The sequence below is a fragment of the Hemibagrus wyckioides genome, linkage group LG09 (genome assembly GCF_019097595.1).
Source record: "Hemibagrus wyckioides isolate EC202008001 linkage group LG09, SWU_Hwy_1.0, whole genome shotgun sequence".
Lineage (NCBI taxonomy): Eukaryota > Metazoa > Chordata > Actinopteri > Siluriformes > Bagridae > Hemibagrus > Hemibagrus wyckioides.
In genome coordinates, this window is record NC_080718.1 from 28199470 (window position 1) to 28224187 (window position 24718).

General features: G+C 43.6%; 1 protein-coding gene across 1 annotated transcript; it reads left to right on the forward strand.

Moving 5' to 3' along the window:
* The first annotated feature begins 856 nt into the window (after positions 1 to 856).
* Positions 857 to 24010, forward strand: clic4 (chloride intracellular channel 4). The gene is made up of 6 exons (XM_058399499.1): positions 857 to 1260; positions 15404 to 15513; positions 19288 to 19413; positions 19509 to 19615; positions 21163 to 21344; positions 22840 to 24010. Exons 1-6 carry the CDS (start codon positions 1195 to 1197, stop codon positions 23002 to 23004), a joined length of 756 nt encoding a protein of 251 aa, XP_058255482.1. The 5' UTR covers positions 857 to 1194; the 3' UTR covers positions 23005 to 24010.
* Positions 24011 to 24718: the final 708 nt, after the last annotated feature.

Here is a 24718-nt window from a genome sequence, read left to right on the forward strand (position 1 = left end):
AGGACTCGGGAACAATGAGTCGACTCAGAGCGAATTGTTCATTTTAAACGAATCCTTAATATGACTCTGGAACAACGACTCGACTCAGAGCGATTCGTTCATTTTGATTGAATCCTAAATATGACTCGGGAACAATGAGTCGACTCAGAGCGGTTCGTTCATTTTGAATGAATCCTTAATATGACTCGGGAACAACGAGTCGATCCAGAGAGCGATTCATTCATTGTGTATTGCGCAACATGCTGTAGGTTCAGTACGGGAAACATGTTCAGTTCATCCCCCGAGTCATTTGTTTATCACATGGCCGCCTCACAGTCTTTCATTCTGCAGTCTGTGGAGGAAACATTCATCTCCTGAGTCTTCGGCCCGAGTCGTTCATCACGTTACCACTTCCTGGATCGGTATCTTACAGTCAATAATATTAATGTAATGTTGTATAATATTTAGGAATTATTATAAAATTCATGTGTAATGAACAATTTTAATAAAAATAAAATAAAATAAGTTGTTCTTGTTCCTGCCAGTCTATGTTTTGGCCTTTGGTTGATTTATAGTTTTGTCTTCTAAATGTGATCAGTGTTTCCATAAGTAGATGTCTCGAGGTAATTGGCTATTAACACCTAATTAACATTCTAATTATATTCTGCTGGAATGAACGAAACGACTCGGGGAAAAAAAAGATTCAAAGATCAGAGTCAAAAACCTACAATTTTGTTCCTTATGGCTTTCCACAGTGCAGGATCAGCGCGCGCGCCTCGCTTTCTTTCTGTAAACCCGCCCACTCTTTTTTTTGCTTGGTGACGTCACGACTTTAAATATTCCCGTTGCCTTTTTTTCCCCCTTCTTCCCAGTGTGTCCACATATACACCCACAATCGCCCCGCCCTCAGGTCCTGACACACACACACACACACACACACACAGAGTGGCTGTATCTGCGGCTAGCGATGCCGAACTGATTCCTAATCCCGAATCTGTGAGAAAATCATACCTAAAAACCCGTTTGGAATAAGCGACTCTGTGGACGGTGATTTATTTATTTTGTCAGTGAGGCGGGGTGTTAGCTACAAAGCTAACCGTACTCAGCGCTGGGGGAAAGTTTGCGCGAGGACCACCACCTTCGGTGCGCGCGCGCGTGTATATGTTTTTTTAATTTTTTCTTCTCTAAACCAAATTTCACACAGAAAGTTCGGGAATGTCTCTGTCGGTACCGCAGAACGGACAGGGCGATAACGAACCCGTTATCGAGCTTTTTGTCAAGGTAAGTCACAGATTTCTGTCCTTTTTATTGCTTTTTTCCCGACGTTTTTGAGAGCCAGATTTGGTGTGGAGAGAAAAAACGGCAGCTGCGCGAGCTGAAACCGTTAATCGGAAAATTTAAATTTTAACCATTAAAATTGACCTAAACATGGACAAAACATTCACTTTTATTCAAAACGAGTGATAAAAATGTATTAAGGTTATTTTGTTGTTATTATTGCATTTTTTTCAAACAGTTATAGCTTGCTGTGATTTATCGCTAAATAACGGTTTTTCCCCTCAGGTCGGACTGATGCATTAAACACACGATATCACCGCGATATACCGACTCCGATATTAAGTGTTAACCCTTTTACTGGACAGAATGCACTTTTTAACGATTGAAAAGAGGAACACGATGCAGTTTGTTTAATTTATGATTTATTTCTGTATCGAAATTTGACCTCTGAATAGTTTTTGTAGCTGTTTACTCACAGCAGGTTTGTGAAGCTGTTCACCTCAACAACAAGATAGAAAATCTTAAATCGCATACTATTATTCTGAATAGTGACAGAAAACCTGTTTTTTATTGTTTATTGTGACCTCCTTCCCTTCAGTAAGGTCAGTAGGTAAACTAAGTGCTGTAGATTTTCTCATGCAAGATTTAACATTAATGTGAAAGGAGTCTCCAGGTAACTTTTCTGACATTTTTGTGGTTTGATAACTTCATGTGTGGTTTTTTATGTGTAAAGAGAGAAGAAACCTGGGACCTGGTCAAGGCTGGGGGGTGTAGAGGCTAACATGTAAGCAATGACAGAAACTTCAGACTTCCACATTGTTAAATGGATAAAAGCTGACCTTCTGTATTGTTAGTGAGTGAGCAGTGTAGTGATGGGTGTAGTATAAGAGGAATAAAGCACCTCAGAGTGGACGATGATTTTCCTAAAATGGTATGACGAGGAGCGGGTTTTATTCTTAGCTCTTTATCTTGGGACGTTCTCAACGCTTAAGCTAGTAGTAGTATTTAGCATCACACGGAAAACTATGGACAGAAATATCGATTATGGATAAAGTGCTAAAGAAATAATAAACAAATGGGCGGAGCAACAGTTCTGTTCCCTTTCCACACTGGCGTTCTGGTCTGGAGTCGGTTTGAAGAAATTAAATATGGAATAAAACACGGATAACACACGAACTCAGAAAGAGGACAGGGGGAAAGTTTCCGCCCCATGATGGAAAGATCGAGATGTTTCTCTTTCTGTCTCCTTCTCTCTCTCTACTTCTCTCTCTCTACTTCTCTCTCTCTCTCTCTCTCTCTCTCTCTCTCTCTCTCTGTCTCTCTCTCCAGCTTTTGGCTTTTGTCTCTCTGGAAGCATAGCGTTTGGAAGAGAGCGGGAAAATGGCTGAGCGAAAAAGGGGAAGGGAGAGGGGGAGCTCAGTGGGAGGGGAAAGAGGGAATGAGGGAGAGGGCTAGAGGACGAGAAGAAGACGTTTGCTTAAGCTTTGGAAACAAACAAACAAAAAAAAGATGATTTCAATCATCTGAGCAAATTTCACGGACTTTCTGGATTAGCGAAAATTCCAAATACGGAACAACCCTTTATTACTTCTTTTTTTTTCCCATCCGAAAGGCTATAAATGCTGGCCTCACCCCCGGACAGGGTGGTATCTTTTCTTCTCTCTCTCTCTCGCTCTCTCTCGCTCTGGCCTCCTCCTACACCAGGCCTGCAGGGAGGTCAGGATTCCAGGATTGTGTTCTGTCCCACTGAACCGGTATGGATGTTCCTGGAATCTGTGGGAGACTGAATTCCAGAGAAAACGTCGCAGCAGCAGAAAAACGCCTCAGTCCTCTGTAGTTGAACCTTTTCGTGATTTCTCTCCAGTTCCATATTTATTTCTCTTTGTTTAAGATCGCTTTGAGAAATAAATCTGTGATGCTCAGGTCATCCAGGCGACGACAAATCTCTTTAATAAACGTCCAAAGACGGCAATTCAGAATCCAAACCATGGGAATTTTATCCTACAATTCAGAAGTTTGGTTACCTCTGCCAGGAGGTTTCCATAGTAACAGATTGAAGTTTGACATTTTACTGCTCAGATTAAACACTACACCCTACAGACTGCGCTCTACACACTACACCCTACAGACTGCGCCCTACAGACTGCGCCCTACAGACTGCGCCCTACAGACTGCGCCCTACAGACTGCGCCCTACAGACTGCACCCTACAGACTGCGCCCTACAGACTGCACCCTACAGACTGCGCCCTACAGACTGCACCCTACACACTGCACACTGCACCCTACAGACTGTGCCCTACAGACTGCGCCCTACAGACTGCACCCTACACACTGCACCCTACACACTGCACACTGCACCCTACACCCTACAGACTGCACCCTGCACCCTACACCCTGCACCCTGCGCCCTAGACCCTGCGCCCTGCGCCCTACACCCTGCGCCCTACACCCTGCGCCCTACACCCTGCGCCCTACACCCTGCGCCCTACACACTGCACCCTACACACTGCACCCTACACACTGCACCCTACACACTGCACCCTACAGACTGCACCCTACAGACTGCACACCTACAGACTACACCCTACACACTACACACTACACCCTACACACTACACCCTACACATTGAGGTGATGACAAAGTTCTGCAAAGACAGCGATTTAGAATCAAGATGATAGGAATTTCATCCTACATTTAGATGTTTGGTTACCTCTGCCAAAAGGTTTCCGTAGTAACAGATTGAGAGTTTGACATTGTGCTGCTCAGATGTGTGTAATGTATGATTATTTATACAGCAGTGTTTTTTATTTCCTGCTCATACACTCTTTGTGAATTAGTTTAGTATTGTGCTGAGTTGTTGTGTTATTGTGATTGTCTCAGGCCCTGCGTTGCTCTAATGGGGGTTGTTTTTCTCTCTGATCGTCCGTGGGAAGGCTTTTCCCCCAATCCTTTGTCCTTCCTTCCCCCTTTTCCTCCTTCATTTCATGCCTGTGTTTTCATTACATCTGCTAGGAAGTTAGAACGTATGGAGTGATTGTGAGTGTGTGTGTGTTGAAGGATGGAGATTTGAGATGTTTTATTTGGTTTTCTTCTCTCTCTTTTTTGTTAAACAGGAATTTTACTGCATGTCTACTACTGCAGGGATTTTAGAGGTCATCCGTGGGCAGTTTCTTTTTTTTTTCTTCCCCTCTTTTCTTTCCCTCTTTCTCACAGTCTCCTCTCCTGTGTCATTCTATCATTGTTCTGACCACTGCATATGACCATTCCTATTATCTAGTATCATTTTAATTACTTTGCGTCCAAACAAAACAGAACCATTCGCATCGGTCAATGAGCTTTGACTTCCCAAGCCACGCCCTCCTTCCAGATGCTTCTGTGTACAATCCCTCTGTTCAGTGTACAGAGAATACCGGTTCTGTGTTTACACACTGGGGCGAGCGGTGATCACAGCTCTGTCTCATCTCTGCGGGCTTTTAACACGTGGCCGCGTCGTCAACCACACTAGCGCAGGTTTTCTTTTGTTCCCGGCGCAGTTTCAGGTTGCCATGGTAACCGCACACACACCCCTACGGAGCCGGCCGATAGGACGGGATGTGATGTCGCAGTGCTGGTGGTGATGTCGGTGCAAATATTTTCATGTTCATTTCTTTTTTATCGAGTTTCATTTTAGATGAGGTTGCTCATCAAGTGACTCGTTCTTTTTTTTTTTCCCTCTGTGACGCTCCTTTTGTTCATTTTGTTGATAAAACAGCGCCAGGAATGACGTCTAGGAAGTCTGAGATAACTGAACAGCTCTATAGAAATTTCTACCACAGTGCTAAAACCTGTTACTTCTTACCTTATCAACACCACTGGCCTTGTAGCTCCAGTGCAGAAACTAAAATTATGTAAAAAAATGTACATATCATTTCCTAGCAAATCCTTCATGAGGATGAGCAGAAATTAATATATATACCTACTTAATATAGTTCAAAATGATTTAAATGCTTTTCCTGTCATTTCTAAGCTCAAAGACCTTGACCCTGTTCTCTTTAAGCTTCTTTACTGTAAAAACTCTTTCTATGTAACTTCCTGGAAACCATGCTTTGGGATGAAATACGCCCCCTGAACTCCTGGGGTAAACCTTTTGTTGCCAAATAGGGGGTGGGGCTAACTTGGTTCTAGTTCATTTCAGTGGACAATCTTAAAAAACCTTTTTTTCCTAGATACACTATATTGGCAAAAGTATTGGGACACCCCTCTGAATCATTGAGGTGTTGTTTTTCAGGGGTTGGGTTCGGCCCCTTAGTTCCAGTGAAAGGAACTCTTAATGCTTCAGCTTCATACCAAGACATTTTGGAAAATTTCATATTCCCAACTTTGTGGGAACAGTTTGGGGATGACCCCTTCCTGTTCCAACATGACTGCACACCAGTGACCAAAGCAAGGTCCATAAAGACATGGATCAGTGAGTTTGGTGTGGAGGAACTTGACTGACCTGCACAGAGTCCTGACCTCAACCCCATAGAACACCTTTGGGATGAATTAGAGTGGAGACTGTGAGCCAGACCTTCTCGTCCAACATCAGTGCCTGACCTCACAAATGCACTTCTATAGGAATGGTCAAAAATTCCCATAAACACACTCCTAAACCTTGTGGAAAGCCTTCCCAGAAGAATTGAAGCTGTTATAGCTGCAAAGGGTGGGACAACTCCATATTACATTCATGTGCATGTAAAGACAGACGTCCCAAAATGTTTGGCCTGGCTCACAGTCTCCGCTCTAATTCATCCCAAAGGTGTTCTATCAGGTTGAGGTCAGGGCTGCACACCAAGTTCCTCCACACCAAACTCACTCATCCATGTCTTTATGGACCTTGCTTTGTGCACTAGTGTTTGATCATGTTGGAAAAGGAAGGGGTCATCCCCAAACTGACCAATGAAATTGTCCAAAATGTCTTGGTATGCTGAAGCATTAAGAGTTCCTTTTACTGGAACTAAGTGGCCGAGTCCAGCACCTGAAAAACAAAACCTCAAGCTCTAAATCTTGTAAGCACTCTAATCATAATTTTCTTATTTTTAGATTTTGAAGACAGAGAGCATGTTATCTTACCAAGCTGTCTATTATAAGAGTTTACTCATATAGTATGATGAGTGATAATGTTACAATATGGTGTGTTTATATGAGATTACACTCTAATGAGTGTTTTATTTATATGATGTAAATTCTTTCAGTGGAGGTTTTGCTTTATTGGCAACACATTTTCTAATCCCGGTGTGTTAGTCACTGTGTACTGAACACTTTATTGTTTTATCATCTCTCCCACACCCATTTCAACCGCGTCAGATTATGCCTGGGTTCAGCAGGAGCTTTTACTAAGGATGTGTTTTAATGTCGTGTAACCCAGGACAGCGCCATGATCTCACACCATTGGCCGTTTGATTCTAATCGAAAGGTCACCTTTTCACAGCAAGCCGCAGCTGCTTTTGAAGACACTAAAACCTGTTTGTCTGCAAAACGAAGGCAAAGAGCAGTGCAGGCGTTTTCCTAGGACGATCCTTCACGTGCTTCCGTGGCTACTGCGCTGTTTACCTCGCCGAGGGGTCCAGGCTCGGCGTCGGCATTTATTGATCCGTAACCTCGGCTCTGTTTGCGCCGGCTCTTCAGTTTAATTATTTGTTCAGGTCACAGGACGAGCTTGTGACGAAGGATACGACCTGCGGGTGGAGCTCAGATCTGTTGACATGACCATTATGAGAGCCATAAAGAATGAAGGAAAGCAAAAAAGTTCCCAACTTGAATAAAATCACAGTATTCACACAATCCTACATGGGAGTCAGGTTTAAGAAAACCTAAAACGGTTCAGTTCTTTAGGCATTGTGTCTATTTTTGACTTCAATACCTTGTAGGAATTCAGTTCATAAAACGCAGCCAGAAAAACCTGTGATTCATCAGGATTCATAACACTGCAGTGGACTAAATGAATGCTGCCTCAGCACTGCTTCCTCACACACACACACACACAGTAGATATTACACAGTGTTATATACGAGATGCTTGTCTTTCCAGCAGGTAGCAGGTGATGTGGACGTGGCCGAACGTTTGAGCCGAGTTCAACTTTATGCAAACGGCAGTCAAAGCACAAGACGACAAAAGCGATCTGAACCATGTAAGGAGAGAAAACGGCCTATATGTGGAGGTGGGGTCAGGGCGGCGAGTCCTCTGTCCAGTCCACGTGGAGGAAATGTGACGGATCAGCAGACCAGCTGCTGAAGAGGACGTTTTTTCCTCAATGCTGCACTCCTTGTAAAACGCCTCAAGAGGCCCAGCAGTGTTAATTATTGTCCCTGCTTGGATAAAGAGGGTGTGTGTGTGTGTGTGTGTGTAATACTGTATAGAAAGACCTTTTATAACCCAGACATTACCAGTCGAAGACGCTCTCACTCACTCATCGTCTTTTTCCTTACTTCCCATGGAACATTTGTCTTGCTCTTCTGTTCTCTTCCTCTTCCAGAAACCACCACCCACCCACCGACCGTCATCTGCATTCTGTCCGGTCTTGGTCAGTCACCTCCGAGTTACACAGCGTCTAATACCCTCCCTCGTGATACAGAAGCGCGTTTAAAAATACACATCCGTGTCATCGCCTGGCTCTCGCCATCCCGCTTTACACCTGTCTGTGTGAATAGCTGACATTCTTCAGGAAGTGTGTGAACTCTCCAGAATGTGTGTGTGTGGAAAAGTTCCACAAGAATGTCATTGTCATGCTTTTATCACGTCCAGAACGCTCATACGGTCATGTGGGTGTTTTAACTAACTAGCTGGATACATTAGGCTGTAAAGATGTTAGTTAGTTTAGTCAGAGTCCACCATGGATCCTCCACAGGATTGACGGTGTGTATCTCAGGAGGCTTCAGACGTCGCCTAAGGTTCTGTGTAGAGTAAATAAAACATTTCTGACGGGTAGATGTCACGGTGTGAAGGATAAAGATGTCCTGATCAGACTGGTCAGGCTCGTCTCTGTTGTTTGCCAACAATATTTTGTGCCCACATGTTTCATATTGAATCACGAGGCACAGTTTAGTCCGACTCTGGGGCTCCTTCCCTCTCTCTCTCTTTCTGCCTCTCTCTTTCTCTTACTCCCTTTCTCTCTCTCTCTCCCTTTCTCTCTCCCCTATTCCTTTCTCTCAGGAAATTCAACACTAATGAGGCATTTCTTGTGAAGTCAATGACAGGAAATGAGTCAAACCAAACTAAAACCAGAAAGATGGACTGAATAAGACGAGAGGAGGGATAGAGGATGGAGAGAAAGAGAGAAAGACTTAGACAACATAGAGGTGGAGATGGAGGGAGTGGTTGATGCAGACACTGATAACTGTAGGAGTGGGCAGTGAGCAAAAAAAAAAAAATCCTTAATGACCTAAAGTGACCTCATTCACACCAAGCTCACACCTTTCCTACCTGACCACAGGTCCAATCCTGAATACTGAATTCAGGCCATAATGATGTCTTCGGTCTCTCTCTGTCACTCTCTCTGTCTCTCTTTTTCTCTCCCTGTCTCTCTCTGTCCCCCATCTTAAACACACCGTCCCTCTTGGCTTTCTGTTGATTTTAACAGTACTGTGTTTGTTCAGCTGGATCGTACTGTAACAAATGTTCAGGCCAGCCGAGGTTAAACGCCTCTGAACTGGACATGCACCCCCCGGCTATCTAAGTGTTACTGTTAATCTGTCAAGAAAGACAGAAATTCTTTCACTCTATACATACAACACAAATTAACATCATTTTCTCTCTGTCCCTCTGTCTTGCTTTCGCTCTTTCTCTTGCTGTTGTGCTCTCTCTCGCTTTCGCTCTCTCTTTCTCTTTCTTTCTCACACTCTCTCACTCCCTCCTCTCTCACCCCCTCTCTCACTCCCTCTCACACTTGCAATCTCACACTCACTCTCTCACTCTCACTCTCTTGCACTCGCTCTCTCTTGCACTCTCTCTCTCTCTCTCTCTCTCTCTCTCACACGTGGTGTGTGTGACAGAATTGTGTGTGTTGAGACAGTTTATAGACAGTGTCCCGTCCCTGCAGTGATCGGGTGGAGCCAGTCTTGTCTCTGCCTCTGTCTATTTTCTAACCAGGAAGTGAGCAGTCAGAGATTGTGTAGACTAAACACAGGGCTGTACGTCCTCCAGTCTACACACACACTTTGTGTGACGTGTGAGCAGAAACAAAAGCACAGGATTAAATTGGAGCAAATGATGTCACTAATCCCCCAATATTTAATTACACACCTGATGATGTCATTACGGTAGTGTATTATACTGCCCGCTTTCCTGGAACTTATAAAACACACACACACACACACACACACACACACAGCCATAAGAGCAACTGACACACTGCTTCTGTGTCTCTTTGACACATATCTGTTAGTACAGAGGCAAAATCTCACCCCCCCTCACTCTTCCTCCTTTTATCTCTCTCTCTTTCTTTCTCTCTCTCTCTCTCTCTCTCTCTCTCTCTCTCTCTCTCTCTCTCTCTCCCTCCCTCCCTTCCTTCCTCTCTCTCTCTCTCTCCCTCTCCCTGTCTCTTTCTCTCTCCTTTTTTGGGTAACAGTGTGGTCTGGAGTCTCATTAGAAGTGTTCGCCAGTTAAAGAGCTAAATTTAGTGCTCCACTACAGAAGGATGGAATGCCCCAAAACACACACACACACACACACACACAGAGTAAATTGCTTGTATTAGGGGTTGGGATTTTGCCAGCCATCCTTGGGGAGGGTGTGTGTGTGTGAGTGTGTGTGTGCGCGCGCGAGTGAGAGGCTGAGACAGAGAAGGACACAATGGTACTTTACACTAAAGCCCTACACAGACTACACCCTACATTACACGCTACACCCTACACGCTACACACTACACCTTACACACTACACACTACACCCTGCACTCTATACTACACCTTACACACTACACACCATGCCATACACACTATAGACTACACACCATGCCCTACAGACCACACCCTACACACTAAACCCTACACATTGTACCCTACACATTGTACCCTACACGCTACACCTTAAACCATACACACTACACCTTATGTCCACATGTAAAATGACAAACATGAAACTGAGCACACACCACTCAAAAGAAAGCTGTGTGTGTGTGGATGGATACTTGGACATGTCAGATACACATGGAATGCTTTCTTTCTTTCTTTCTTTCTTTCTTTCTTTCTTTCTTTCTTTCTTTCTTTCTTTCTCTCTCTCTCTCTCTCTCTCTCTCTCTCTCTCTCTCTCTCTCGCCATTCATGCTGGATATCCATCATGACGCACACTGGATGAGCTCAGCTTCTGCTTTAGAACACACACACACTCTCTCTCTCTCTCTCTCTCTCTCTCTCTCTCTCTCTGCTGTGAGCGTGGCATGACTCACCATGCCGGACAGCTGTGCTCATTAGGGTGGTTAACCTCATTTGAATAAGTTAGGGTGTGTGTGGTGGGGGATTTGTCTCGCTGTAAAATCAGTGACGATCACACGTGCGAGTGTGTGCCTGCGGAACTCGGTCACATTCACTCATCCGTATTTTGGTAGTACTGCATGCTCGTTTTCATATAATAAATAGTTTTGCATAAAGTGGGTGGAGTCATGGGGAAACTCCTTCTGTTTGGCGTTGCTCTGGAAACTTTTCATCAGTGGAAGAGTTTTCACCATATATGGTGTGTAGTGAGAAACATTTCTCTCTCTCTGTCTGTCTGTCTCTCCCTCTCTCTTTCTGTCTGTCTGTCTCTCTCTCTCTCTCTCTCTTTCTCTCACTCCCTCTCTGTCTCTCTTACTATCTGTTTGTCTGTCTGTCTCTTCTCTCTCTCTCTCTCTCTCTCTCTCTCTCTCTCTCTTCATTTCTCTGCAGTGAAGAACGTTTTTCAGAGCGAGGTGTCAAACAAAAGGGCTTAGGGTTTGTTGTGTGTTTGCAAAGAATGCTCTTCCAGATGGCTGTGTGTGTGTGTGTTTCTTTCCAGAATGTGGTAGCTCTTGCTTCCTCTAGAAGAGGCTATTGATGCAGCAGATGCCAAAGCCTGTCTCGGACACACACACACACACACACACACTCTCTCTCTCTCTCTCTCTCTCTCTCTCTCTCTCTCTCTTTCTCTTTGGCTTTGTTAACTCTACACTGAAAATGGAGATAATGTGATGTAGGTGTCTGATGATGATGGTGGTGATAGTGATGGTGGTGGTGGTGATGATAGTGATGATGATGGTGATGATGATGGTGATGATAAGACTTGTTTCTCTCTCAGTGAAAAGAAGTGAGTCAGCAGGATACGACCAGGACACTTATATAAACGTTTCACACTCTCAGCAGTGTGCTTTACCATTTGGCAGGAGTGAGCGATTTTGTGTGTGTGTGTGTGTGTGTGCACTCATGTTCTTGGATGCAGTCTCCTGTTTCAGAGGAAGTGCTTGGCCTTGACTAAAACCTAAACAAACTCATCACTGCAGCACAATGGTTATACGTCACATTACTGCCAAAGCTCTTTCTCTCTCTTGTGTGTGTGTGTGTGTCTCTCTCCTTCTTTTGTGTCTGTCTTCTCTCTATGTCTGTCTTCTTCTTTAGCTATGCCCCCCCTCTTTTGTGTCTGCCTTCTCTCTCACTCGCTCTCTCTCTCTCTCTCTCTCTCTCTCTCATCTCATCTCAGAAGAAATGCTTGGCCCTAACTAAACCTAAACACACTCATTAGTAGGATATGCATGGAATGTTTTTTCAATCTCATCTTAGAGAAAGAGAGAAAATGAAACTACAGAGTGGCTCGAAAAGAGTTCAGGGATTTCAGGGATAGAGAGAGAGAAAGAGGGAAAGAGAGAGAGATTTCACATTCTGAAGTCTTGTGTTTTTTAAGCGCTCTCTCACAGTCTCTCATATTGTTTTTGCTTTTGTTCATTTTTTCTTTCTTTAAGCACTTGATGTTCCCATGTGCTTACACACACACACACACACACACACAAAGAGGAATTCAGTAAACCCTGCCCTCGTTCTTCTTCTTGGTCTTCTCTCAGTAATATTAACGTTCCAGAGCCGTGCATCAGACACAGAGACAGAGGAATGTGGCAATGAAAGTGTGTGTTTTTCACCAGTAACCTGTGAAATAGAATTTTATATTGAGTTTATACAATGTGAGTTCTGCAAGATTTAGATGCACTGAAGTAATGACAACACACACACACATCTATATATCTATATATATATCTGTGTATATATATGTGTGTGTGTGTATATATATATATGTATATATATACAGGGGTTGGACAATGAAACTGAAACACTGGCCAATTTAGCGTTGGAGGTTTCATGGCTAAATTTGACCAGCCTGGTGGCCAATCTTCATTGATTGCACATTCCACCAGTAAGAGCAGAGTGTGAAGGTTTAATTAGCAGAGTAATAGCACAGTTTTGCTTAAAATATTGCAATGCACACAACATTATGGGAGACATATCAGAGTTCAAAAGAGGACAAATTGTTGGTGCACGTCTCGCTGGCGCATCTGTGACTAAGACAGCAAGTCTTTGTGATGTATCAAGAGCCACGGTATCCAGGATAATGTCAGCATACCACCAAGAAGGACACACCACATCCAACAGGAGTAACTGTGGACGCAAGAGGAAGCTGTCTGAAAGGGATGTCCGGGTGCTAACCCGGATTGTATCCAAAAAACATAAAACCACAGCTGCCCAACTCACTGCAGAATTAAATGTGCAACTCAACTCTCCTGTTTCCACCAAAACTGTCTGTCGGGAGCTCCACCGGGTCAATGTACATGGCCGGGCTGCTATAGCCAAACCTTTGGTCACTCGTGCCAATGCCAAACGTCGGTTTCAATGGTGCCAGCAGTGAAAATCTTGGGCTGTGGACAATGTGAAACATATATTCTCTGATGAGTCCACCTTCACTGTCTTTCCCACATCCGGGAGAGTTACGGTGTGGAGAAGCCCCAAAGAAGCGTACCACCCAGACTGTTGCATGCCCAGAGTGAAGCATGGGGGTGGATCAGTGATGGTTTGGGCTGCAATATCATGGCATTCCCTAGGCCCAATACTTGTGCTAGATGGGCGCGTCACTGCCAAGGACTACCGAACCATTCTGGAGGACCCTGTGCACCCAATGGTTCAAACATTGTATCCTGAAGGCAGTGCCGTGTATCAGGATGATAATGCACCAATACACACAGCAAGACTGGTGACAGAGTGGTTTGATGAACATGAAAGTGAAGTTGAACATCTCCCATGGCCTGCACAGTCACCAGATCTAAATATTATTGAGCCACTTTGGGGTGTTTTGGAGGAGCGAGTCAGGAAACGTTTTCCTCCACCAGCATCACGTAGTGACCTGGCCACTATTCTGCAAGAAGAATGGCTCAAAATCCCTCTGGCCACTGTGCAGGACTTGTATCTGTCATTCCCAAGATGAATTGGTGCTGTATTGGCCGCAAAAGGAGTCCCTACACCATACTAATGAATTATTGTGGTCTAAAACCAGGCGTTTCAGTTTATCTGAGCTTTGTTGTACTGACAGGTGGATATTCAATTCAATTCAATTTTATTTGTATAGCGCTTTTAACAAAGAGCATTGTCTCAAAGCAGCTTTACATGAGAAACAACATAAGAAAACAACAAACATATGAACAGACAAACAGACAGACAGTCCTAGATGTTATCCCAAGTGAGCAAGCCTGAGGTGACTGAGGCGACTGTGGCAAGGAAAAACTCCCTTAGATGGTATGAGGAAGAAACCTTGAGGGAACCCATCCTCATTTGGGTGACAATTGTGTGATGCAGATACAGCATGTGTATATTGTTATGTAAATCAATAAGGAGGTTGTTGTCCATGGCGCTGCTTGAATATCCCAATCCTCACAAGCAGAACCCGGCTGGAGCTGGTCCATCTCCGGATGCCACTGGAGCCGGCACAGTCTCTGTATGCCTCGGGATGGGTATGGGATATGGTATCATATCAAATCAAATTAGCTCTGTTTTTCCCCAATCAGTACCGTTGATTTGTGTGTGTGTGTTTGTGTGTTGCTATATTCAATTTCCTCTCTTGAAGCACTTCAGGAAGTACAGGAAAGAGCTTTCATTTCCTCATAAAGAAAATAAAAACGATTTCAACTCTATCAGTTGCTGCATCTCCAAAATGCAGTGTTCAGTCATCACATGGATGTCACGCTAATGATGCTTCATTAGCTTTTGACAACTTTGTGTGTGACTGGATTAATCCCAGTCTGTGTGACTGTGTTAATCCCACCAAGTGTGATAGGGTTAATCCCAGCGTCTGTGACAGGGGCTAATCTCAGCGTCTGTGACGGGTTAATCCCAGCATGTGTGATAGGATTAATCTCAGCATGTATAACAGGATTAATCCCAGTCTGTGTGACTGGGTTAATCCCGCCAAGTGTGATGAGGTTAAACCCAACAGGATTAATCCAAGCATCTGCGTCAGGGTTAATGCCAATGTGTATGAGAGCCTTAATCCCTGCATATATGACAGGGTTAATCCCAGTGTGTATGACGGTAAATCCCAGCGTCTGTGTTATAGGGGCTAATCCCAGCGCCTGTTACAGGGGTTAATCCCAGCGTCTGGGGTTAATCCCAGCGTCTGTTACAGGGGTTAATTCCAGTGTGTATGACCGGGTTAATCCCAGCGTCTGTTACAGGGGTTAATCCCAGTGTGTGTGATGGGGTTAATCCCAGCGTCTTTTACAGGGGTTAATCCCAGTGTGTGTGACGGGGTTAATCCCAGCGTCTTTTACAGGGGTTAATCCCAGTGTGTGTGACGGGGTTAATCCCAGCGTCTTTTACAGGGGTTAATCCCAGTGTGTGTGACAGGGTTAATCCCAGTGTGTGTGACAGGGTTAATCCCAGTGTGTATGACAGGGTAAATCTCAGCGTCTGCTACAGGGGTTAATTCCAGCATCTGTTACAGGGGTTAATTCCAGCGTCTGTTACAGGGGTTAATTCCAGCGTCTGTTACAGGGGTTAATCTCAATGTTTGATACAGGGGTTAATTCCAGCATGTATAAAGTTATCTGGCGTTGTAGGACATCTTGCTATTAATTCTGTTTAAACTTTCTAAAACCTTCTATAGACTGTATGAAGAAATTGAATGTGTGTGTGTTGCAGGCCGGCAGTGATGGAGAGAGCATCGGGAACTGTCCCTTCTCCCAGCGCCTCTTCATGATCCTCTGGCTGAAGGGTGTGGTGTTTAACGTCACCACCGTTGACCTGAAAAGGTACATTCTCCTCAATCCTCCATCCTTCACCAAAAACATAGTCAATTTAATTGTCCAGAATGTTTCTCCAATTTAACGAGACTTTTCTGATCTGGAAAACTTTAACTGGAGACTCCTTCCATAGACTTTTTCTTTCATAAGCTGTTACTATAGTAACCATAACATAGTAAGGCAAGTGCATTAATGTAAACCTGTCATCAGTGTTACAGAAAGGACTACAGTCCGAGCCGTGCTCACTCAGAGAGACAGACAGACAGAGAGTGAGAGAGAAATATAGAGAGAGAGGTAGAAAAATGGAGAGGGAGAAAGAGAGTGAGAAATAGAGAGGGAGATAGAGAGAGAGGGAAATAGAATACATTTTGACCATTTATGTGTGGAAGACATCTTGTGAGCCATATGGATAAAATAAGTCCCCCCCTCCCCCAAGTGAGATTTTAAACATATGATCCCGTTCAGCCTACAGAAGAGTTTCCTGACACTTCAGCAGACAGATCAGCCATTGTGTGTGTTTTATTTCTCCTTCAGCTGAACAGTAGCTTCCCTATGCTGCACTGCACTCTCCATCTCTGACCACTTCACACACACACACACACCAGTGCATTAGCACTAGGGTGAGGGTGCTTCCTGTGCTCATGCCAGAGATGTGAGGTCATTTCCAGTTGTTGTACCCAGCAGAGGGGTAGGAGCAGCGTGTTCCAGACTGCCGGGGAAATCTCTTATTAAACTCTGAATAATGATGATGAATGATTACTTTGATACACGCTGTGTGTTATTAGAGGTCCAAGCACCAAAGGTACAGGAACCCTGTTGTAACAGACTTATTATCAGTAGTATTCTGCCTTAAATGGACACGTGAAATGGGTGTGAATCTTACAGGCCCGTATGAGGCCATGTCTAAAGTTTGGGGCATGGTCATGAATTAGAGTGGGGCTAACCAATCACACTGAAATCTGTTTCAGTTTCATTCTAGTCTTTGAATAAGTTTCAGACTTCTTTACATCCAGTTGTTATTTCCTTGTCCTGATCAGGGCTTCTGTACAACTGACTCGTTCCTCTTTTGTTATTTGAGCTTGCAAATTTGCCGTGTGAACAAGGCAACGAGTTTTATTTACATTTGTTCTGATGTGTGTGGTTCAGTGAGTCAATATGAAATATAATACAACCTCAAGGAACGAGGTTCCATGACCCTGTCTAAACTATTCTAGACATTTAAAATTGGTAACAAATCTGAAGCAGAGGGCATGAAAGAGAGAGAGAAAGAGGGAGAGACAGAGAGAGGGGGTGGGAGGGAGAGAGAGAAAGAGGGAGAGACAGAGAGAGAGGGTGGGAGGGAGAGAGAGAGTGAGAGAGAGAGAAAGAGGGAGAGACAGAGAGAGGGTGGGAGGGAGAGAGAAGTAGAGAGAGAGAAGGAGAGAAATTGAGGGAGAGAGAAATAGAAATGCAGTGTGAGAAATAGAGGGGGAGAGAGAGAGATAAAGTGAGAGACAGGAGAGAAATAGAGGGAGAGAGAAAGAGAGATGCAGTGTGAGAGAGTGAAAGAGGGAGAGAGAGGGAGAAACAGACAGATCATGAGTGAACGAGAGGGAGAGAAATAGAGAGAGAGGGAGGGAGAAAAAGTAGAGAGAGAAGTAGAGGGAGGGAAATAGAGAGTGAGACAGAGAATGAGCGAAAGAGAGGGAGAGAGAGAAGTAGAGGGAGGGAGAGACAGGGAGGGAAATAAAGAGAGAGAGAGACAAAATGAGCGAAAGAGGGACAGAGAGAGAGAAAGAACTAGAGGGAGAGAAAGAGGAGGAGAGAGAGAGAAATAGAGGGAGAGAAAGAGGAAGAAAGAGAGTAATAGAGGGAGAGATTCAGAAGGAGAGAAATGGAAGGAGAGAGAGAAGGAGAGAAATAGAGGGAGGGAGAGTGAGAGAGGTTTTATAGGAGTGACGCTTGTTCCAGGTCAGTAAACTGCTCTTTCATCTGAATTTCATTATACGTAGCAAAAAGCCGCCCACTTCACAGACACACCTGGAACACACACACACACACACACATTCTCACACACACACACACTCACACACTCTTATGTATGACAGCCCTTTGTGTTGCAGCAGTTTCTGGAAACGACCGGCCCGCTGGTTATTGTTGTTCTCCAGATGAATCCTGGCCTGCATGTGTTCGGCCCAAACAGAATGGAACAATTCTTCTATTCACCCCACACACACACACACACACACACACACACACATTCTCTTTAGATGAAAATTGCTGCTGGAAATAGAAAGCTAGACTGTTCTAGATAACCTGTTGGTGGAAGTCGCACATTAAAGTCCTCACCCTGAGCATTACTCCACTAATAAATGATTTAATGAACAGCTGATTAAGGAACCAAAGTCTTCTGCCTTTACAGTATATTGCGATGACTTTTCTTCCCACGTCCAAGGTGAGCCCAGCTGTTATCAGGCTCTAAATTCACACCTGGTATTAATGAGTCCTGGCTGATCTGATCGTAAGCGTCTCAACCTGACAGTAAAGAAAGGACCGCCTAATGGTGGAGAAATCATGCTGATTAAAGTGCAGGGTTCTCCACTGGCCAGTTGAAGCATAACAGCAGAGAAGCTTTTCATAGACTGATTATTATCACACCAACTCCAGAGTACGTTATAGCAATGGATGGACTAGTGTATAGGTGGGTGGATGGATGGATGGACGGACGGATGGATAGTTAGGTGGACAGATGGGTGAACATTGTAGAGGGTTATGTGGATTTGTGAGTGGTTAAGTGAGCAGATGGATGGATGAATGAATGGATGGATAGATTTGATTAGGTAGGTGGAGTGGATGGATGAGTGGGTGGATGGATTGATGGGTAACTGGATGAGTGGGTGGCTGGATAGATGGGTAGGTGGATGGATGGATGGATGGATGGATGGGTAAACAGATGAGAGGGTAGATGAATGAAAGGGTGGATAGTTGGGTAAATGGATGGAAGGATGGATGGGTAGGTGGATGGAAGGATGGATGGGTAGGTGGATGGAAGGATGGGTAAATGGATCAGTGGGTGAATGGATAGATGATAGATGGATGGATGGATGAGTAAATGGATGAAAGGGTGGATGGATGGGTAAGTAGATGGAATGACAGATGGGTAGGTGGACAGAAGGATGGGTAAGTGGATGGATGGACAGATGGGTAGGTGGATGGAAGAATGGGTAAGTGGATAAATGGATGGATGGACAGATGGGTAGGTGGATGGAAGGATGGCTAAGTGGATCTATGGACAGATGGGTAGGTGGATGGAAGGATGGGTAAGTGGATGGATGGACAGGTGGATGGAAGGATGGGTAAGTGGATGGACGGACAGATGGGTATGTGGATGGAAGGATGGGTAAGTGGATGGATGGATAGAAGGGTAGGTGGATGGAAGGATGGGTAAGTGGATGGATGGACAGATGGGTAGGTGGATGGATGCAAATTCGCCTATGATACCAGCACAGAGAGTTAGTATAAATGAAACAAAAATGAGAATGAGGGGTGTAGACATTGTAGATATAAGCAGCAGACTAGAGTGGAATTAAAGGGGGTGGGGGTGAGAGAGAGAGAGAGAGAGATGTCATTCTCCAGAGTGTAAATGAAAGTAAAGAGCATCATGCACCTGAAGAGTCGCACCAAATGTCTAGGAGACTAATCGCTTTAAAGTAGCTGTTAGAAACTGGAGAGTGCTTCTTGTGTGTGTTGACACTTCTTTGTGTGTGCATTTGTGTGTTGACTCTTTTGTGTGTTTGTTTTCAGGAAACCAGCAGATCTTCAGAACCTGGCTCCAGGAACACACCCTCCTTTCATCACCTTCAATGGTGAGGTCAAGACTGATGTTAACAAGATCGAGGAGTTCCTGGAAGATGTGCTCAGCCCACCCAAGTGAGTGTGTGTTGGTGTGTGAGTGTGTGTGCATGTGTGAGTGAGCTGTATATGTTGCATGTTACAGAGCTGTGTGTGTGTTTTTTCACGCGCAGGTACGCTAAGCTCAGCGCCAGACACCCGGAGTCCAACACAGCAGGGATGGACATCTTTGCCAAGTTCTCAGCCTACATCAAGAACTCCAAACCAGATGGCAATGAGGGTGAGAGAGTGTTTTATGCAATACACACTTGCTCTTAAACACATGCACACACACACCCTAGCCTCATGTCATGTATCATAACAGTATACATTGATGACAACAGCGTGAACACAATCTAAATCAATGTGAAATGTACATGCTCAAGTGAACACACACACACTTGCACAGATACACACACACTCGCACAGATATACATAGACACACTCGCACAGATGCACACAGATACTCACACAGATACATTTGCATGGATACACACACACACCCAGACACTTGCACAGATATACAGACAGAGAGACTCTCGCACAGATACACTTGTACAGAGACACTTGTGCACACACAGACACTCGCTCACATACACAAGCGCAGATACAAACACACAGACACTCGTACAAATACACACACACACACACATATACTTGCACACAGAGACACTCGCACAGATACACACAGATACACAGATATACACACAGATACACACACAGAGACGTTGTCTTTTGCCATTGTTTGCTGATACACACGGCCGCGCATCTGCCTGGAGCCCTTCTTATCCATAATTTACATATCAGACAGGAGAGAACACACCCTGTGCTTTACATGCAGCTCCCACACAAAGAGCCCACGGCTTCAGGGAAACAAACCCGATTTAGGAGAAGATAATAAAACACATACACACTGCTTCAGGGATTATTCAACACACCTTTTTAACAGCTCAGCTTCTCCTTCACTGTCAGCATGTACTTTAAATGACCAGAAACCACAAAATAACAGAGAGGAAAAGTGAAACACCTGGCAACAAAAATTCACCTCCGTCACCAGGTGATGAAAGTTTTTACGCAGAATTCCCAAAAAATGTCTAATTAACAAGATCGGATTTTTACGTTTACACCTGAGTGTGTGTAATTCAGGTTGACTTTCGTTATATTTATTTATTATAATATTTATTCAATTTGAGATGCAGTTACTTTTTGTACAAAAGTTGTGTTTTCCTTTTTTTTTTCAAAGCTTAATTTGAAACATTTTTAGTTTTAATATTTAGGAAATAATTTCAGATGCATATCAGCTGATAGTCAAGGGACAAAATAAATGCTACTTAATTTTTCTTTTTAAATGTAAATATGTGGAAAAAAAACGATTGCAAGACAAAAAGAAATATAGCAGTAATATCACGTCGATTATTTTATATATAATTTTTAGATTTATTTCATGACCTCACTCTACCGACCCTGTTGATCGTTTATAGAGAAGGCGCTTGCTGTGCTCTGCTGCCCTCATGTGGCCGCTGAAGTAATTACATGTGCAGTGTGTATTGTATTGTATTGTATTGTATTGTATTGTGTATCGTTAAAGCTTTAAAGCAAATAAAACTGTGCAAAAAATAGAAAATAATTATAGTTAATGTATATTTACACATAGCAGTGTTCGGTAGCTTTTTTCAATATTAGTTGTATACACATACCCTTGTTCTTATACATTATCGCTTCTATAGTCACAGCTCATTGTTTTATAGTGATGTAATTTACATTGTTGTGTGTGTGTGTGTTGAGCAGCTCTGGAGCGAGGTCTGCTGAAGACACTGCAGAAGCTGGACGAGTACCTGCGCTCTCCGCTGCCCGACGAGATCGACCACAACAGCATGGAGGACATTAAAGTGTCCACGCGCAAATTCCTGGACGGAGACGAGATGACGCTGGCTGACTGCAACCTGCTGCCCAAACTACACATCGTCAAGGTGACGGGGGGAAACAACAACAACAAACAGCTTAATAAATAAAAGCATAAGAGTTTTCACACTTTCAAAATAAAAACACACACAGTATATACACCAATCAGCCATAATATTATGAACACCTTCCTGATATTGTGTTGGTCCCCTTTTGCTGCCAAAACAGCCCTGACCCATCGAGGCATGGACACCACTAGATCCCTGAAGGTGTGCTGTGGGATCTGGCACCAAAATGTTAGCAGCATATTCTTTAAGTCCTGTAAGTTGTGAGGTGGGGCCTCCATGGATCAGACTTGTTTGTCCAGAACATCCCACAGATGCTGGATTGGATTGGGATCTGGGGAATTTGGAGGCTGAGTGAACACCTTAAACTGGTTGTTGTGGTCATCAAACCATTCCTGAACCATTTTTGCTTTGTGGCACGGAGCATTATCCTGCTGAAGGAGGCAACAGCCATCAGGGAATACTGTTTCCGTGAAAGGGTGTACATGGTCTGTAACAATGCTTAGATAGGTGGACGTGTCAAAGTAACATCCACATGGATGGCAGGATCCAAGATTTCCCAGCAGAACATTGACCAAAGCAGGACACTGCCTCCGCCAGCTTGCCTTCTTCCCATAGTGCATCCTGGTGCCATGTGTTCCCCAGGTAAGTGACACACACGCACCCGGCCATCCATGTGATGTAAAAGAAAACGTGATTCATCAGACCAGGCCACCTTCTTCCATTGCTCCGTGGTCCAGTTCTGATGCTCATGTGCCCATTGTTGGTGCTTTTGGCGGTGCACAGGGGTCAGCATGGGCACCCTGACTGGTCTGTGGCTATGCAGCGACATATGCAACAAACTGTGACGCACTGTGTATTCTGACCCCTTTCTATCAGAACCAGCATTAACTTAGCAATCTGAGCAACAGTAGCTCGTCTGTAGGATCGGATCACACGGGCCAGCCTTCTCTCCCCACGTGCATCAATGAGCCTTGACCGCCCATGATTTCATTTCAAGGTTCACCACTGTTCCTTCCTTGGATCACTTTTGATAGATACTGACCACTGCAGACCGGGAACACTTCACAAAAGCTGCAGTTTTGGAGATGCTCTGATCCAGTGGTCTAGCCATCACAATTTGTCCCTTCGGTCAAACTCGCTTAAATCCTTACTCTAGTCCATTTTTCCTGCTTCTGACGTTGAGGACAAAATGTTGACTTGCTGCCTAATATATCCCACCCACTAACAAGTGCCATGATGAGGAGATACTCAGTCTTATTCACTTCACCGGTCACTGCTCTGAATGTTATACCTCATCGTGTGTACCTTTCTGTCAGGTGTAATGACCAGCCCCCTGAGCTTAAAGCCCTACATTATTAACATTATTTTATTCATTAATTAACTTTTTAACGTAATGACACTTTCACTCTTTCTCTCAGCTTTCTCATTTTCTCTTTTTTCTCCTGACCAATCAGAACTGAGATTTGTTTTTTACCCCCCCCCCCTTCTTCTGCAGGTGGTGGCGAAAAAGTACCGAGGTTTCGAGATCCCCAAAGACATGACGGCCGTGTGGACGTACCTGAGCAACGCCTACTCCCGCGACGAGTTCACCAACACCTGCCCCAGCGACAAAGAGATCGAGATCGCTTACGCCGACGTGGCCAAGAGGCTGGTCAAATAAACGGCCTTACCAAAAAACACACCCCCTATATTTTTTCTTTTTTTTTTTCTTTTTTTTTTTTTAAATCCCCCAATACTGGGACTTCTTTATTCTTCACACGGGAAAAAAAAACACCTACAGACTCTTTTTTCTGTTTCTTTAGAGTATAATAACCCAGAGCATGACACATTATATATACATATATATATTTTCTTCTTCTTCCTAATTCACACTTCTTGAAGGTCTTTCGTTTTGAAGGTTGTTTTTTTTAATCTCAAGAGAAGTGCAAGTGTTAATTTAACCAGTGTGTTATTGGTACAGCTCAATATAGCTCACACACACACACACACACTCCTCTTCCCGTAGCAGCACAGGAGTGTGTATCCACCAGCCTTTTATATCATTTGGGCAAAACAGAAAGCTGCGTTTCTGCGCTTGTACTGCGAGCAGTTTCTGACAGATTCCCATCTAAACAGTGTTGGAAGCTCCAGTGTTTTGTTTTTTGATTTTTTTTATTTCATAGTTTTTTGAGAGTGCTTCGTCAAGCACTGACCTCCTTATCAGACTCCGACATGAAGGTAGAATGATTTAAAATGAAAAAAATTCAGAATCTGCTTTTTGTTTTGCTCTTTTTTTTTCATTTTTAGATATTACTAACCTTTTCATTTAAACTCCACCCACTTGCCTGCTTTTTTGTTTTCGGTTTTATTTTAAAGCAGGTCTGCATTTTTTTAGTTTCAGGTGTGCTTGGTTTGTACTTTAATTGTAGACTTAAGAGAAGAAAAAGAAGGAAAAAAAAACGTTTTGTTAGGTTTAGGGTAAAAATAATTAGCACTAACGTGTTGAATGCGTGAACCGGGGTGCCAAAACTTTTGCAGAGGGACCGAACGTGACGAGGAATCAGAAAAAAAAATTTGTCCTCCGAAGTACGTTTTTATTTTTTTCTGACAAAATTAAAGACTTTTGAGTTCATGGACCACCTTTTTTTTTTTTTTTTTTTTTTTTTAAATAAATAAATAAATAAAAACATCTGAATGTAGCTAAACTGAAGGCCTTAATCAGGTGCATGACTTTTAATACGAAACCTCGTCTGGCCTTAATCTTATTCGTACAGCGCCGTGTGGGATTCAGCTTTGTATTAAAAGACAATAAAGGAGAAAAAAGGGGAGGGAAAAATAATGCTGCAAATCATCTGCATCCAAGTTAAAAAAATAAATAAATGGTTGTACTCTAGAAGCAGATGATCATCTATCAATATTATTTTTTTTTTTATTTTAGTAATTATATTTTGATCTTCAAGTATGTGATTACAGCTTTGTTCTTTTTCTTTGGATTGGATTGGATTGAATTTTTTTAAATAAAAAAAGGTACAACTGTGCATTTTTTTTCCCCACACATATATATATATTTTCTTTTTCTGTTCCATTATATCTGTACAATGAGCTGACTAAGAAGGTTTCTGCTCACAAAACTACATGACTAAACCGTGTCTGGAGATTTATTCCACATCAGAACAAGCCGAGGCGATGATACATACACTTATTTATACTACTTTTATACAGCCACCATGTATGATGTTTACTCTCACACCACATCCTGAGGGAAAATCCCGACACCTCACACTCCGACGGTGCAGAATTTAAATATATACTGTATTACCAAAAGTATTGGGACATCTGTCTTTACATGCACATGAATGTAATATGGAGTTGTCCCGCCCTTTACAGCTATAACA

Coding starts and splice junctions, on each gene's coding strand:
- clic4 (XM_058399499.1), top strand. CDS start 1,195: ATGTCTCTGTCGGTACCGCAGAACGGACAGGGCGATAACGAACCCGTT. Junction 19,414..19,508: donor GATGTGCTCAGCCCACCCAA/GTGAGTGTGTGT, acceptor TTTCACGCGCAG/GTACGCTAAGCTCAGCGCCA. Junction 21,345..22,839: donor CCAAACTACACATCGTCAAG/GTGACGGGGGGA, acceptor CTTCTTCTGCAG/GTGGTGGCGAAAAAGTACCG.